Below are 15,030 nucleotides of genomic sequence, written 5' to 3'. Positions count from 1 at the left end.
CAGGTTGCTGGACTGGTTCCAGACCACCACAATAAAGGGCATTTCACAACAGAGAGCATCAAATAAATTTTTTGGTTTCCCAGTACATATAAAAGTTAAGTTTACACTATACTGCAGTCCAGTAAATGTGTCATAGCATTATGTCCAAAAAAAAAAAAAAAACCACCAAAAAACAATGTGCATACATTAGTAGAAAAAAATAACTTATTGCTGGGGCACGCACTGGCGCTGGCTCAGTCACTACTGCATGCAACTTTTGACAGTGGGGTCATGAGTTCAAGCCCCACACTGGGCGTAGGGCTTACTTCAAAAAGTACTTTCTTGCCAAAAAGTGCTGACCAACCATCGTCTCAGCTTTCAGTGAGTCATCATCTCTTTGCTGGTGGAGGGTCCCCCCTCAATGTTAATGGCTGCTGACTGATCAGGGTGGTGGTTGCTGAAGGTTGGGGTGGCCGTGGCAATTTCTTCAAATAAAACAATGAAGTTTGCTGCAAATGACTTTTCCCTTCACGAAGGATCTCTTGGTAGAAGGTGATGCCGTTTGATAGCATTGTACCCACGGCAGAACTCCTTTCGCAATTGGGAGTTCGCTCAAACGCCACTGCTGTTCTCTCGACTGGGTTCATTCGCACAGTCTTCTAAATCCTCTGTTGTGGTTTCAACAGTCTTCACAGCATCTTCACTGGGACTAGATTCCATCTCAAGGAACGATTTTCTTCGCTCCTCCAGAAGAAGCAATTCCTCGTCCATGAACATTTTATCACAAAATTGAGGTGATTCAATCCCATCTTCGGGCTTCACATCCAATTCTAGTTCTCGTGCTGTTTCCACCACATCTGCGGATACTTCCTTCACAGAAGTCTTGAGCCCCTCCAAGCCCTTTGAGACACTTAAGATCACTTTTGCCAAACTCTTGTGAACGTTGATGTTTTGACCTCTTCCCGGAATCACAAACGTTCTTCGTGGCATTTACAATGGTGAATCCTTTCCAGGTTTTTCAATTTACTTTGCCCAGATCCATCAGGTGAATCACTCTTTATGGAAGCTCTAGTCTTACAAAATGTTTTTCTTAAGTAATAAAACTTGAAAGTCAAAATGCTCCTTGATCCATGGGCTGCAGAATGGATGTTGTATTAACAGGCATGAAAACACCATTAACCTCACCGTACATTTCTATTAAAGCTCTTGGGTGATCAGATGCATTGTCAGTGAGCAGTCATAGTTTGAAGGAAATCCATTTTTTAGGTCTCAACAGTGGCATCAAAATATTCAATAAACCATGTTGTAAACAAATGTGCTGTCATCCAGGCTTTGTTGTTCCGTTGAAAGAACACAGAGTAGACTTAGGGTAATTCTTAAAGGCCCTAGATTTTCGGAATTGTAAGGGAGCTTCATGTTAAAGTTACCAAATGCATGAGCCCCTAACAAAAGAGTCAGGCTGTCCTTTGAAGCCAGGCACTGATTTCTCCTCTGTAGCTATGACAGTCCTAGATGCACCTTCTTCCAATAGAAGGCTGTTTCATCTACACTGAAAATCGGTTGTTTAGTGTAGCCACCTTCTTTAATTATCTCAGCTAGACTTTCTGGATCACTTGCTGCAGCTTCTACGTCAGCACCTGCTGCTTCACCTTATGCTCTGATGTTATAGAGACAGCTTCTTACCTTACACTTGATCTTAGGCAAAAGGCCGAGAAGCGAGGTTTCTTACCTCAAACATCATGAAGCTATCTCTACTAGCTTCACACTTTTCTTCTGCAGGTTCCTCACCTCTCTCAGCCTTCACAGAACTGAAAAGAGTAAGGATCTTGCTCTGGGTGAAGGCTTCGCTTAAGGGACTGTTGCGGCTGATTTGATCTTCTGTCCAAACCACACAAACTTTCTCCACATCAGCAATAAGGCTGTTTTGCTTTCTTAGCATTTGTGTGTTCACTGGAGTAGCACTTTTAATTTCCTTCAAGAACTTTTACTTTTCATTTACAACTTGGCTAACTGTTTGGCACAAGAGACCTAGCTTTCAGACTATCTCGGCTTTCAGCATGCTTTCCTGACTCAGTTTAATCATGTCTAGCTTTCGATTTACAGTGAGAGATGTGTGATTCTTCTTTTCACTTTGAACACTTAGAAGCCATTCTATGGTTATTAAGTGACCTAATTTCAATACTGTTGTGTCTCATGGAATAGGGAGGCCCGTGGAAAAGGAGAGAGGTGCAGGAAAGGCAAATCAAGAACAGACCAGTCAGAACACACACAACAGTTATCAATGAAGTCTGCCATCTTGCATGGCATGATTTGTGGGGCCCCAAAACAATTACAATAGTAACATCAAAGATCACTAGTCACAGGTCACCGTAACAAATATAATAATAATGAAAAAGTTTGAAATGTTGCAGGAATTACCAAAATGTGACAGAGACACGAAGTAGGTAAATGCTGTTGGAAAAAAATGGCACCAACAGACTTTCGCAACACAGGGTTGCCACTGCCTTCAATGTGTTAAAACCAAACAAAATCCCTCCAAAACACACACACACACACACACACCCCATAATAAATGCAAAGTGCAAATAAAATGAGGTATGCCTATATGTATCAAGACCATACTAAGTATTTTTCATTAGTTTATTTAATACACCAATCCTGGGGCACCTGGGTGGCGCAGTCGGTTGAGCGTCCGACTTCAGCCAGGTCACGATCTCGCGGTCCGTGAGTTCGAGCCCCGTGTCAGGCTCTGGGCTGATGGCTCAGAGCCTGGAGCCTGTTTCCAATTCTGTGTCTCCCTCTCTCTCTCTGCCCCTCCCCCATTCATGCTCTGTCTCTCTCTGTCCCAAAAAATAAATAAACGTTGAAAAAAAAATTTAATACACCAATCCTATGAAGCCGCTACTGTGAGATAATGAAAATATATATTGGCCTCTGCCCCTGGTTCCTGGCACAGAGTGGTAAGAAAACTAGGAGCATCTCTTATGTTAATATTTGGCCTCTGATGCCATCCCTGACATAGGGCTTCTAAAACTCACAAATTTCTGGGTGATAGGAGTGTCTTTTTGTTTAAGTTTATTTATTTTTTGAGAGAGAGAGAGAGAGAGAGAGAGCACATGAGTGGGGGAGGAGCAGACAGGAAGAGAGAGAACTTCAAGCAGGTTCCATGCTGTCAGCACAGAGCCCAAGGTGGGATTCAATGTCGCGAACTGTGAGATCACGACCCGAGCCCAAATCAAGAGTTGGATGCTTAACCGACTGAGCCACCCAGGCACCCCTGGAGTGTCTTTTGTTCTAATGAAACTATCTGAGTGGGTTCCTGGATGACTCCTTGGTGAGGGCTGGTCACTGAAATAAACCAAGTCATCATTGGAATTTTCATCCCTGTCCCCCACTTCCCTGGGGAGGGGAGAGGGCTTAAAACAGAGTTAATGATCCATCCTACCTACATGATGAAGCTTCCACAATATCTCAAAAGTACAGGGTTCAGAGTTTCCAGGTGGGCAAACACATCCATACCAGGAGGGTGACATGCCCCCAATCCACAAAGATAAAAGGCTCTATGCTCGGGAATCTCCCAGACCTCGCCCTGCATATCTCTTCATCTGGCTATTTATCTGTATTTTTCATCATACCCTCTAATAAATTGGTAAACATAGTGTTTCCCGGAGTTCTGTGAGCTGCTCTAGCAAATTAACTGAACCCAAAGAGGGGGTCACTGGAACCTCTACTCTTGAGCCAGTTGGTCAGAAACACAGGTGACAACTTGGGCTTGAGACTGGCATCTGATGTGCTGGGGCTGGGAGCAGTCTTGGGCTGAGCCCTTAGCCTGTGGGATGTGACACTATCTCTGGGTTAGAATTGAGTTAAGTTATGGGACACCCTGCTGGTGTCCAGAGAATTGCTTGGATGTGGGGGACACCCACACATTTAGTGATCAGAAGTGAACTTTTGCAGTGTTCTGTGTTAAGTAGTAAAGGAGATACATAGGGAAGAAACACACAATAGGCAAGAACTGGGTTTTTTCCCACATATGAGATAGTAAAATGGGAAAAATTAGTTCAATATATCATTCCCCCCATTTTTAAAAGAGGAAAACTAAGACACCAAGACATTAAGTAAGTATTCCAAGGTCATACAACTGGTAACTGGAATTGCCAAGAGTCTAACTCCCAAGTCCATGTTAAAGCACTTATACTATAACTTTCTGTAAACTAAGTTATAATGAGAATATGGAGGAACTCATATAAATTCAGTTATTTGTATGAAATCATAACACCTAAAGTCAGGATGTTACATTTCCTAACTAATGATACAATACCCACTTCTGGGGGTACAGAGATTTGAACTATCCTGAAATCTAATGGAAGCTCTCAAGATCCTTAGAAACATCCTGACACATGAAATCCCAGTGGGTCAAAATGAGCCAAAAGAAGAGATATTCAGAAGCAGAAGGAATAGTTAGGAGTCTAGAAATTGAAACTAGAAAGGGCCTTGCATCAGTCCACATCTGCTAGTGTCATCAAAAGGAACAACAGGGACACCTGGGTGGCTCAGTTGGTTAAGTGTCCAACTCTTGATCTTGGCTAGGGTCATGATCTCATGGTTCATGGATCTCATGGTTCACTGACTGTGCAGAGCCTGCTTGGGATTCTCTGTGTGTGTGTGTGTATATGTGTGTGTATATGGAAAATAAATTTTTAAAAAAAGAATAAAGTGGACAAAGAGTTGGGGATGTCAGCTACAAGCAAATGGCAAACCAAGGTTCCACTAACCTTGCATAGCTTATATAGCTAAATCCTATAGTTCATCATTGTCTTTCTAAAAGCCAAACAGACCTTCATACATAAGGAACATTCATCCCCAAAAAACATACCTTTCTAAAATGCTCATGTTTCAAAGGAACAATGTCACTAAAAGCAGCTTTAGGTGAAGATAACCTGACTTAGTTTTAATCACTTGGCATCTACCAGGCCCAAAGCAAACATCAGCTGGTACATCCATGGTCAGAAAGTAAATGCTTTACATGGCAATCTATGCTAAAGTTTCCATAATCGCCAATGAAAGACAGATGAGCTGGACAGAGGGAAGTGGACTCAGGCACAGAGAGAGAGCGAGAGAGAGAGAGTGAAAAAGAGAGAAACTGACTGGGAGCACAGCATACATGGGCATTGATGCAGAGGCCTGCACACGTGGTAACTGACAGCCAAGCAAGAAATCCCTAAAAAGAGCCAGGAAAACATTTGAAAGTTAATTCATGCAAAAAAATGTACCAAATGCACAAGTAGGCCCTGTTCCAAAGCCCCCAAGCTGGAGGGAGCATCGGGACCCAGAGAACAGGCACTCTATGGAACGCGCATGCGTCTTTGAAACAGCCGCACCATTTCTCCCTCCCGTTAATTCTCCACAGGTCAAAGATTCACAAATTTTGAACTCCATGTTAAAACAAGGAATGTTAGGAAAACAGAGAAGAGGAGAGGAAGGAAAGTTCCGTATATTTTCCTTTCCTTATCCTATCATGGATCGTTGATCTGGAGCGGGAGGAATGGTGGCAGCAATTATGAGTATTGCTATAATTATCAGAAGAAGGAAAAGGCAAAAAAACACCTTTCCATTGTGTGATCACTGGAAATGGTCAATCATCTACTGGTTAACTCTGGTTAAAGGGGCCACTGGAACAGAAGAGACAGGAGACAAGGTGATTATTAACTGAGACAGAGCAGAGGATGGTGAGGAACAGATCTCCACACGGGAGCTCAAGATGAGGAAGTTACGTCAATGAGTGGAGACAGGCTTCCTGTCCTCGTGTCTCAAACACTTATGCGTTAATTGTCCAGTCAGGAAAAGTCCCTTCTCTGGGGGAAAAGCAAGCCCCTCTTTTCAGATAAAGACCATAAAAGACTAGGTCTTTCACTACCCACCACCCCCTTTTTTCTAAACCACCTGGAAAATTTAAATGCCAGTCACAAAAAAGATCCTATAGTTCTCAGGCATGGCAAATTGCCTCAAAAATATTTGGAGAATATTGTGATGTCTTGGAAAACACTCTGGCTTGTCTAAGTAAACACAATGCTTTCAGGAAATAAAGAAAATCATTTCCTCCTTTCCTAGGTCAGATTATCTCCACCCTCACCCCCACCCCCTCCAGTTATAAGCAGCACAGGAAATAATGCTGAGAAAATCAGGATACTGTCAGTCACAAGGGAAAGTGGTAGAGTTGAAGTATTTGCCAGATGGCATTAAAAAAGAATACCTTCCCTTTTTATAACTTACCAGGCACATTCACAGATGGTACTTCATTTCATTCTCACAATTCCACAAAGTAGGCATTATTTTTCTTATTTTGCAGATGATCGCTCCCAGTTTATAACCACTTAATTGTTCTCTCTCCCTCCCTTGCTCTTGCTAACCGTTCTCCAGGCTGTCTCCTGAACCATCAGCCCACAAAATAAAAGTGATTAAACTTCTCAGCTTGAAATCCTTCCACAGCTCCTCATAGCGCAGGATGAAGTCCAAATGACTAGACACAACTTACGACGTCCCATGTTGCTTGGTCCCTACCTGCCCTCCCATCTCCACCATTGCACCAAAACTTTACTGGCCTCGGGCAGCTCTCACATACCTACGCACACCTTCTCTGGCCACATAGGTGGGCTCATTCCCTTTCGTATCTTCTCAAACCGATGCATCCTCCTAGACGGGATTCGTTCTACATCATCCAATGAGGACCCTTTGCTATTCCTCACCTCATGCAGGATGGATCCTCTCTCTTCTGGACCAGCCCAGTTCTTTGGTCACTTTGTTGCTGTACTGCATTGCATCCATCTGTCTGTATGTATATGTGTGTCCACATTTAAATGGTTTTACGTGCAGAAAAAATGTCTAAAAGGATACACATCAACCAGCTACTAATAACCTCAGAAAGTGTGCTAAGGTGGTAGGGGACTTTCACCTTGTAGTTTTTCTGTGCCAGGATTCTTCATCTGAACCAAAGAACAGAGAAAAAGGATTCGAGGGACCATTTTCTCGTTTCTCCGGAGGAAGGTACCATTCTAGCTGCATAGGAGAGAAAGTTAATTCGGAACATACCATGAACGCCTTGGGGCATTTGAGCTTGATTCTCTCACTGAACACAAGTAGAAAAACGCTCCCAGACCGCTACGCTGCCAGACTTTCACAAAGAGGTGCTTTTTCAAAAGTTCTTGATCAAAATCATTAACACCTGGTTCACCAAAATATATCCAAAATGCCGGACACAAAGAAATACATACTAATTAGGCTAACTGCTCAAGAAACCAAGAGATTAGGTTGTATCTCAGCTCTGACACATCTAACTGCAAGATTTCAGACAAGCCATTAAATGCTTTCTGTCTTGATTTCTTCATTTGTTAAATGAACGTTAAAGTATATGGTCTCGGGGCGCCTGGGTGGCCCAGTCGGTTCAGCGTCTGACTTCAGCTCAGGTCACGATCTCATGGCTCGTGAGTTCGAGCCCCGTGTCAGGCTCTGTGCTGACAGCTCAGAGCCTAAAGGCTGCTTCAGATTCTGTGTCTCCCTCTCTCTCTGCCCCTGCCCGGCTCACACTGTCTCCCTCTCTCTCAAAAATAAACATTAAAAAAAATTTAAAACATATGGTCTCATTTTTTATCTGTTTACACATACATATCTATGTGTAGAGGTAAAATATGCTATGTATACACATGTATGTATCATATTACATATACGGTGAGATCTTGTCCGTTGAGAATATGGGCGGCCACAGGAAAGACCAGAATTCAAAATCCAAAGCTTCAAACCATCTCTTTGCCACCAGCAGATGGAGCTGTAATCAATGGGAGACTAAGGAGCAAAGATGGGTAAGTATATCAACTACATCTTAAGAATGCAAGGCAGTTTTATTGTTGTTGTTTTTAAGGAGTAAGTACCACATGTGATACTCTCTCATTGTGAAATAAGTTTTGCTTTGAATTCTTAAAAACAAACAAACAACAATTAAAATCCTTATGTGCAGCTGACCACGTTTTCAAAAAAGGCATCTCCGGCATCCTTCGCACCATGTAGAATACACAGGGTGGGGGCCTGGCCAGCATTCCCTGACAGCCTTGGGAGGCAAGGCTAGCGCCTGTAACGGTACCCTGGGGTGGGGGTCGGGGGCACTACCTTGACTGGCTCTGTCTCTATGGGACCGTATTCTGGTGATGTCACTTCCCAGGGTCTCAGTTTTCTCATCTAGAAATTAACTTGTCGAACAGGATCCTCTCTGAGGGCCTCTCTAGTAATCAATGAGTTTAAAATGATAATGAGGCAGAGTGAGGCAAAGTATATAGGAGCCCCCAAAGCTTGACTAAACTGATATTTAGGGTTCTCTAGGATAGTGCTTGCTGCACAGAAGCCCGGATGACAACTCTTGTTTCAACAGGCTCTTCTGTGTGGTAAGTTCATCAGTTAGCCATGGAATAGAATTTCTTAAGGTAGGAAGCCATTTACATGGAAAAGACCTCCTTTTCCCTCCTCCCACAGTCAGCCTCTGCAATGCAGTGGACCAAGGGAGAAAGGGCTAATTAATTTGCTCATGTCTAGAAGAGCTCCAGGAGACCCAGCTGATGCCTGGTGGTCTTTAGTATGAAAGAGAAAGAAGTTGGGTCCAAATCAGCGTGAAAAACCCAACACGTACCAACATTCACTGAATGCTCTAAACAATGAATAAATGAACGCACAACGAATTCTGGCCTTCCTAAAGTCTTACAGACCAAAGATAATCAAAATCTGGATACCTGAATGGAAAACAAAACAAAACAAAACACACACACACACACACACACACACACACACACACACACACAAATCATTAAAAGGTTTAACTTTATGCTTCTTTCCTACTCCTATGACCACCCAGGAGAAATTACAGTGGGTCTCAAAATCGGCTGTATGTTTGAATTACCTGAGGAGTTTGAAAGCGTACTGACTCCCAGGTCCATCCCTGGAGATTAGGATTTAATCGGCATGGGATGTGGCCTGGGCATCAGGAGTTTTTAAGCCTCTCAATCGATTCAGATGCAAAGGTTGAGATCCAGTGGTAAATTACTGAGTTCGCTACAAAAACCCTGGAACACGGCACAAGTATTCCCCACGAGATACTTGGGAGGTTGGTAGTGCCACAGCTGAGGTGTCCACTTGCAGCTGTCTTGGCCGAATACACTTACTTCACAACAGGTCTGATTTAAAGGTAAGGTGTCCTGAGGATAAAGGATCAAGTCTACCTATAGCCAACTCAGTCCCCTCAGGAAGAGAGTATGAAAAATTAGCCAATGTCAACTGGTCAACTACGACACCAGCTTCTAATATTTCTCAGTCAGACCTTGAAACTCTAAGACATTTAGGGGAATGTTGTCCTTTCTTTCTTCTGATCTTTTGGTAACCTTTGGTCAAAGTAATATATATTTTCTGGATGCTTCAATACGAGAAGAGATGCCTGGAATCCTGGAGAACATCGAGAGGCTCGCCTGTCTCGGAACAGAGATGAGGCCTTGTAACTTTGATTTACTAGCTCCACTGATATGAAAAGACAGCATCCAAAGGTGTTCCGGGTTCACTGCAGATAATTACAATGCGAACTTAGAGGCCATGTCCGTATGAAATACTGCTGACATATAAGCAGGCTCCGCCTGCCTGCACCGCATCCTGTGGCTTCATTACACACAATTTGCACCCCAGACTGAAGACTCTGGGCTGCAATTCAAGAAGCATCTTAGATGCTTCTAGCTCTGAACACTTGGATTTATGTGAGCAAAAAGGAAAGGGGACCAAAACAGTGCATTGGAATCCTGGGGAAAGACATCATTTCCTTTTTCTTTCCGACCATAAAATCCCCATGCTTTTCCCTGCGCTGATCCCCACAGTGAGCACCCTGGGTTTCACGACTTGAACCCAAGACCATGCTGAGCCAACAGGTGCTCCGACTGACAGGTTCAGCCACCCGATCCTGGCACAGGCACAGCCTTCACACAGACAGAGAGACCCAGGGGTGCGGGCAAAGAGGCATGGGACTGTGGCCTATGCTCCCTCCAGATAATGAAGCATCTGGGGCCAGGTGAGCATCTCCCTAAGTCTGCTAGAATACTGTGCCACTTATTTATACAGTGAGAAGCAAAATGTTAAAAAAAAAAAAAAAGATGGGGTGGAAAAGAGTAAGAAGAAGAATAGAAAAGGAGCAAAGTCTTCTTTGGAAAACCATCTAGCATCAGTCCATTTCAGACTTCAGAGGGTTGAACGTGCACCCTAAAGCATTCCTTGCTGTTCTAGGAAAGCACCCACGTTCAGAGATAGTTTTTGCACATCAGTAATTAATGCTGCCACACGGTCTGTTCAGGTCAGACCCAGGCCTTCATATCATCAGGGATGATGGAATTCAAATGGAAAACATCACTTTTTTCAAGCACTCACATGTGGGAATTCATACGGGTGCTTGTGGTTGGTTGTGTATAAAATATACATTTCAAAAACACAGAGATGATCTCCGTTAGTGTGTATCATAAGGGCAACTCTATACTCTTTCTCGAAAAGAGCGACCTCTTCATAACTGCGACTGACTGGGGTCATGATTAGAAAGAACAGTGTGTTTCCCTTTGTTGATGATTTTTTAAAAGGTGTGTGATATACACATCATCTTTCCAAATTACAGTTTCAGGGGAGATGGATGTTAAATGCCGAGGCAGTTCTGAGTTTGTAGTTTTATTATGTCCTGCTAATAAAAGATCATGATAACCCATGGGGAAATCAGTTCTCAAGAAACTTGCCAGGGTGAGCTCCAGGGCTATGTGCAATTCTCAGGAATGATAATACTAATTAACTACGGTGAATAAACCAGTTGCTAATCACCCAGCTCTCGAGTCCTGAGTTTGCAAGGGAATTAGGAAGGCAATTGTGCCATGAGGGACGACGGGGTAGGAGAAATCCAGCCACGCGGATCCAGCCGTCGGAGCCCTGACAATGACACAAAGGTAGCCAGAAAGGGGAGGATGGCAGTTGCCGAATTCCTGTGTCCCAGTGGTGTCTACGGTCTCCAAGCCAAAGAACAGGGGGCACTGGCCCAGGCTGAGGTCGGACACAGGCCACTGGGTACATCTTCGGTGATTCTGCTTTTTGCAGAACAAGATTTAGAGATGTTTATTCTCTGAGCATCAGAGCATATTGTCCACTGGCTAGACTCCACTGAGGTCACTTTTGGCCGGTGCTTCTCAATCCGGTTTCCCCCAGAGCCCCCAGGTTCTCAATAAATATTTTAGGAATTGTAATGAAATACAACTGCACAGACCCAACTGCAAGGGATACCAGATGTGAACACACAGTGGAGACCCCCAACATGTTCACAGGCAGCCTCCTTGCCAGGATTTGTAATAAAGTCATAAAACTGAACTTGCAAATTCACTCTGGTAAAATACCACACTTCTTACCTGCTTATGTTTCGGGGTTCTGTATAAGAATTTATTTTTATTTTATTTTTTTAATTTTTTTTTTTAACGTTTATTTATTTTTGAGACAGAGAGAGACAGAGCATGAACGGGGGAGGGTCAGAGAGAGAGGGAGACACAGAATCCGAAACAGGCTCCAGGCTCCGAGCTGTCAGCACAGAGCCCGACGCGGGGCTCGAACCCATGAACTGCGAGATCATGACCTGAGCCGAAGTCGGCCGCTTAACCAACTGAGCCACCCAGGCGCCCCAAGAATTTATTTTTTACAAGGGTTCTGCTACTAAAAAATGAAGAAGGAAGGAAAACAACAGAGTAGAGTGGGAGGAAAAGGGAAGGAGACAGGAAACCAGTACAATCAAGAATTCAGAAGTAAAGAATAAAGTTTCTTCCCTAGAAGAGGACTATTAGTATATTTTCAGATACAAGGAGAAGTGCTGTCCCTCGGAAAGTTATTCCCGAAGATGCTAATGTACTTCTTCTTCCTCAATCCTTGACCTCTTCGAAGTGTTTTTAAGTTATGTTAAAGTCAGGAAGAAACTAACAACGTAACAATAGGGACAGGCAGGGTGGTGAGGAGATAAAAACACAGACACATATATACACACGTGTGCATGCATGCACACACAGACACGTGCACACACATACACATACATACATACATATATACAGTCTGGAGGCCACTGTCCTTAAGCCCAGTCTCAAGTCACACTGCTGGGTCCACAGCCTTGGAGCTATTTCACCAGAGGCCGGGAACAGCCCGCACCATGTAATACACTCTGTACACAGAGAACCTAGCAGAATGATTTATCTTAGGGAAAGGGTGCCAAGAACATTTGAGGAGCAAAGAAACAGAGAGAAAAAGGGCGTGTGTGGAGGAAGGAGCAAAGCATGTGCCTCCTGAAAAGCACACACAATCCTGACTCAGGATTATTTCCCAGTCTCACTATGCAAAAGCAGAAGGCAGCCGAAGGCCCCGTGTGGCCGTGCGCTGGTGGATTTCAGGAGCTTTAGGGGGAAGCGAGCTCTACTTCCGGGAATGAAGACGGACAGTTCTAGGCTCTTGCAGTAAGGAGGTGGAGTTAGAACCATCTGGCGGCTTTTCCTCTTTTCCCTTTTTTCTCTCCCTCGTTTTTTCTTGGGGGGTGAGGAATGGGGCTGGCGGTAGAGGTAGCATTTGGAGAACTAACATGGTTTGATGATGAATAAATGCAGAGAAGTTCTGCTTGACAAGACAGCCATGCGATGTCATGACAGAGCACTGTGCATGACAGCCACCACTGTGCTGCAGGGTGAAGTGTGTGCGGGGAGAAAGGGAAGGGAGGGCAGAAGTGCGACTTCTGCTGTCACCACGGTCCTGTCCCAAGCTCACTGCATCCCTTATTTGCAGATAGCATGCATAAAACTCACAGACCTAGACTTCATAAAACAGTGAGAGAGTACCTACAAGAACCAGACATGGGGCTAAGTAAGCAGCGGGGAATAAAGACTAATGAGACAGTCCCTAAAGCCAAGCAACGCCCAATACAGCGTGGGAAGACAGATGTGCTTATAACCATCATGATACATCACGGCCCATGTCCCGCCAGGAAGCCAGCCAAGGGTGGGGGGTGGGGGAGGCGGTGAAACACAGCCAGGTTCCATGTCTTCCATGAGCTCTGGGTGCCAGCAAGTTTATCACGTACAGGAAGACAAGGAAAAGAGCCCACCAGAGGCAGGGAACAGCATTTGCAAAGACACAGAAGAGTAGTGTGCTGTATTGGGACAGAAGAGTGCTCGGGATGGTAGGGGTCAGGGGAGACCAGTCGATGAAGGTACACTGGGGAACCTCATGAGGGGCTTTGGTGCCAAGTTCAACAGTGGGGGTTTTATGCTAAAGGAATGAAGAAGCAATTTGCAAAAGACCCAGCTCTGAAGAAAGGAAATGGAGTGTTTTGTGTTGCAGAAAGTTTTAAATTGAGCAGGGTGAAAAAGCTCTTTAAAAACCATGCTTGAAGACGTACCCTATCTCTCCTGCAGACGGGGTAACTTTGAACATGAAATTCACTTTACTCCAGTCCATGTTTAATTTCCCAAGTGGAAAGTTCATATGTACGTTTCTCTTTCATCATGAGCAAGTATAAAACGTCAATCTGACAACAGTGTAAATCTCTAGACTTCTTTGGGGATCGAGGCTAACCAGGAACTCTTAATAGGCAGTGATGGGAAGACTAGAGTCTTGTGAAATGTCAAGTTCATGATTCTTTCCGCTGTTTGGTTTATTGTTTTTTTTTTTTCTCTAAAGGAAAGGGGGGTTGTGAGAAAGAAAACGTATCTGTCATTATCTGGGGTTTTGTTCTTCAGTTTTCCTATATCTTCAGAATTGTAATGTCATTGACCGTTGTCTCCAGAAAACACACTGTACATATTGGAAAGACTTTTTTATCTTTGACAACCACAAACACCTTGAATAGAGAACATTCGAGTTACTTAATGGAATTTCTGGTAATTCAGAAACCCGCCTAACCTTCCATGGGCTCCCAGCAAACAGCCTCAGGCCATTTACCAGTATGGCCTCTTTCCTTTCAGAGACTATCTGTTCTTTTTCTTCTTAACTGTCTTTCAAACTTGGTACCTAATAAAAACACAGACTGAAAGTCAAGGCAGTGAACCTCACGGCTGCCTGTCTGTATTAGTGTGTGTTCAAACTTGGCACAGCACAGATCTTAAGAGATACCAAATAAATAAAGCGTCTCCCAATGAGCACATGGCCCCTGATCTCCACATATATTGGAAAATAATCTTTGAAGTGGAGAATAAATAAACAGAATAACCCTAAAGCCTGTCTAGTGCAGTGGCAGAGATCAACTGATCATCAAGCTCCCCCAAGTAACAGAGAAAAAAACAACAACATATATTTGCACCTCATGCCAGATTCTACTAAAACACCATTGCCAGGCTGGTGGGACCTGGGAATCATGTATATTTTTTAAAGTCGCTGACAATTCTGGGATGCCTGGGTGGCTCAGTCGGGTGAGCATCCGACTTCAGCTCAGGTCATGATCTCACAGTTTGTGAGTTCAAACCCCGCGTCAGGCTCTGTGCTGACAGCTCGGAACCTGGAGCCTGCTTCAGATTCTGTGTCTCCCTCTCTCTCTGCCCCTCCCCAGCTCACCCTCTCTCCCTCAAAAATAAATAAGTGCTAAAAATTTTTAAAAATAAATAAATAAATAAAGTCTCTGGCAATTCAGATGATTAGTCAAATTTGGGAACCAGTTTGTTGTAGCCAGCCCTCCATTTACCGATGGAAAAATGAGATGACTGTCCAATAAACTCTCAGCTACTTATGACAATATGTCCCGGTATATCATTTCTTTATATTCTATGAATAAACAGTTGTTGTAGAAATGAAGTGATAAATGAAGACAACAAGGTAGTAAGTAGAACACGTTCTACCTCCTACCCAGTCTGAATTTGGGGTTCTCCGATTCCTCTCAAGGTGATGGAATGGGGAGGGTCTCTGGGGGCAGAGCGGAGGGCACATGTACTGGGTGGGAATTATCTCCCTGGGCCTGCATTCCCTGCAGACACCTCACCCAGGAGA

General features: G+C 43.9%; 1 protein-coding gene across 5 annotated transcripts in view; it reads right to left on the bottom strand.

The window, feature by feature from the left end:
* Positions 1-15,030, bottom strand: part of CAMK1D (calcium/calmodulin dependent protein kinase ID) — a 438,187-nt gene that overhangs the window by 174,369 nt on the left and 248,788 nt on the right. Inside the window, exon 1 of one of the 5 annotated variants that reach the window (XM_045463128.1) lies at positions 6,932-7,056. The exons of the other annotated variants lie outside the window; for them this stretch is intronic. Coding sequence (XP_045319084.1) covers positions 6,932-7,041 — 110 coding nt within the window. The 5' untranslated portion in view covers positions 7,042-7,056. Of the gene's footprint in view, positions 1-6,931; positions 7,057-15,030 lie in introns of those variants that run through there. 5 annotated transcript variants of the gene reach the window in all.

Source organism: Leopardus geoffroyi, chromosome B4, assembly GCF_018350155.1.
Source record: "Leopardus geoffroyi isolate Oge1 chromosome B4, O.geoffroyi_Oge1_pat1.0, whole genome shotgun sequence".
Lineage (NCBI taxonomy): Eukaryota > Metazoa > Chordata > Mammalia > Carnivora > Felidae > Leopardus > Leopardus geoffroyi.
The sequence above is the reverse complement of the archived record's forward strand: the minus strand, read 5'-3'. Positions and strand labels throughout refer to the sequence as shown.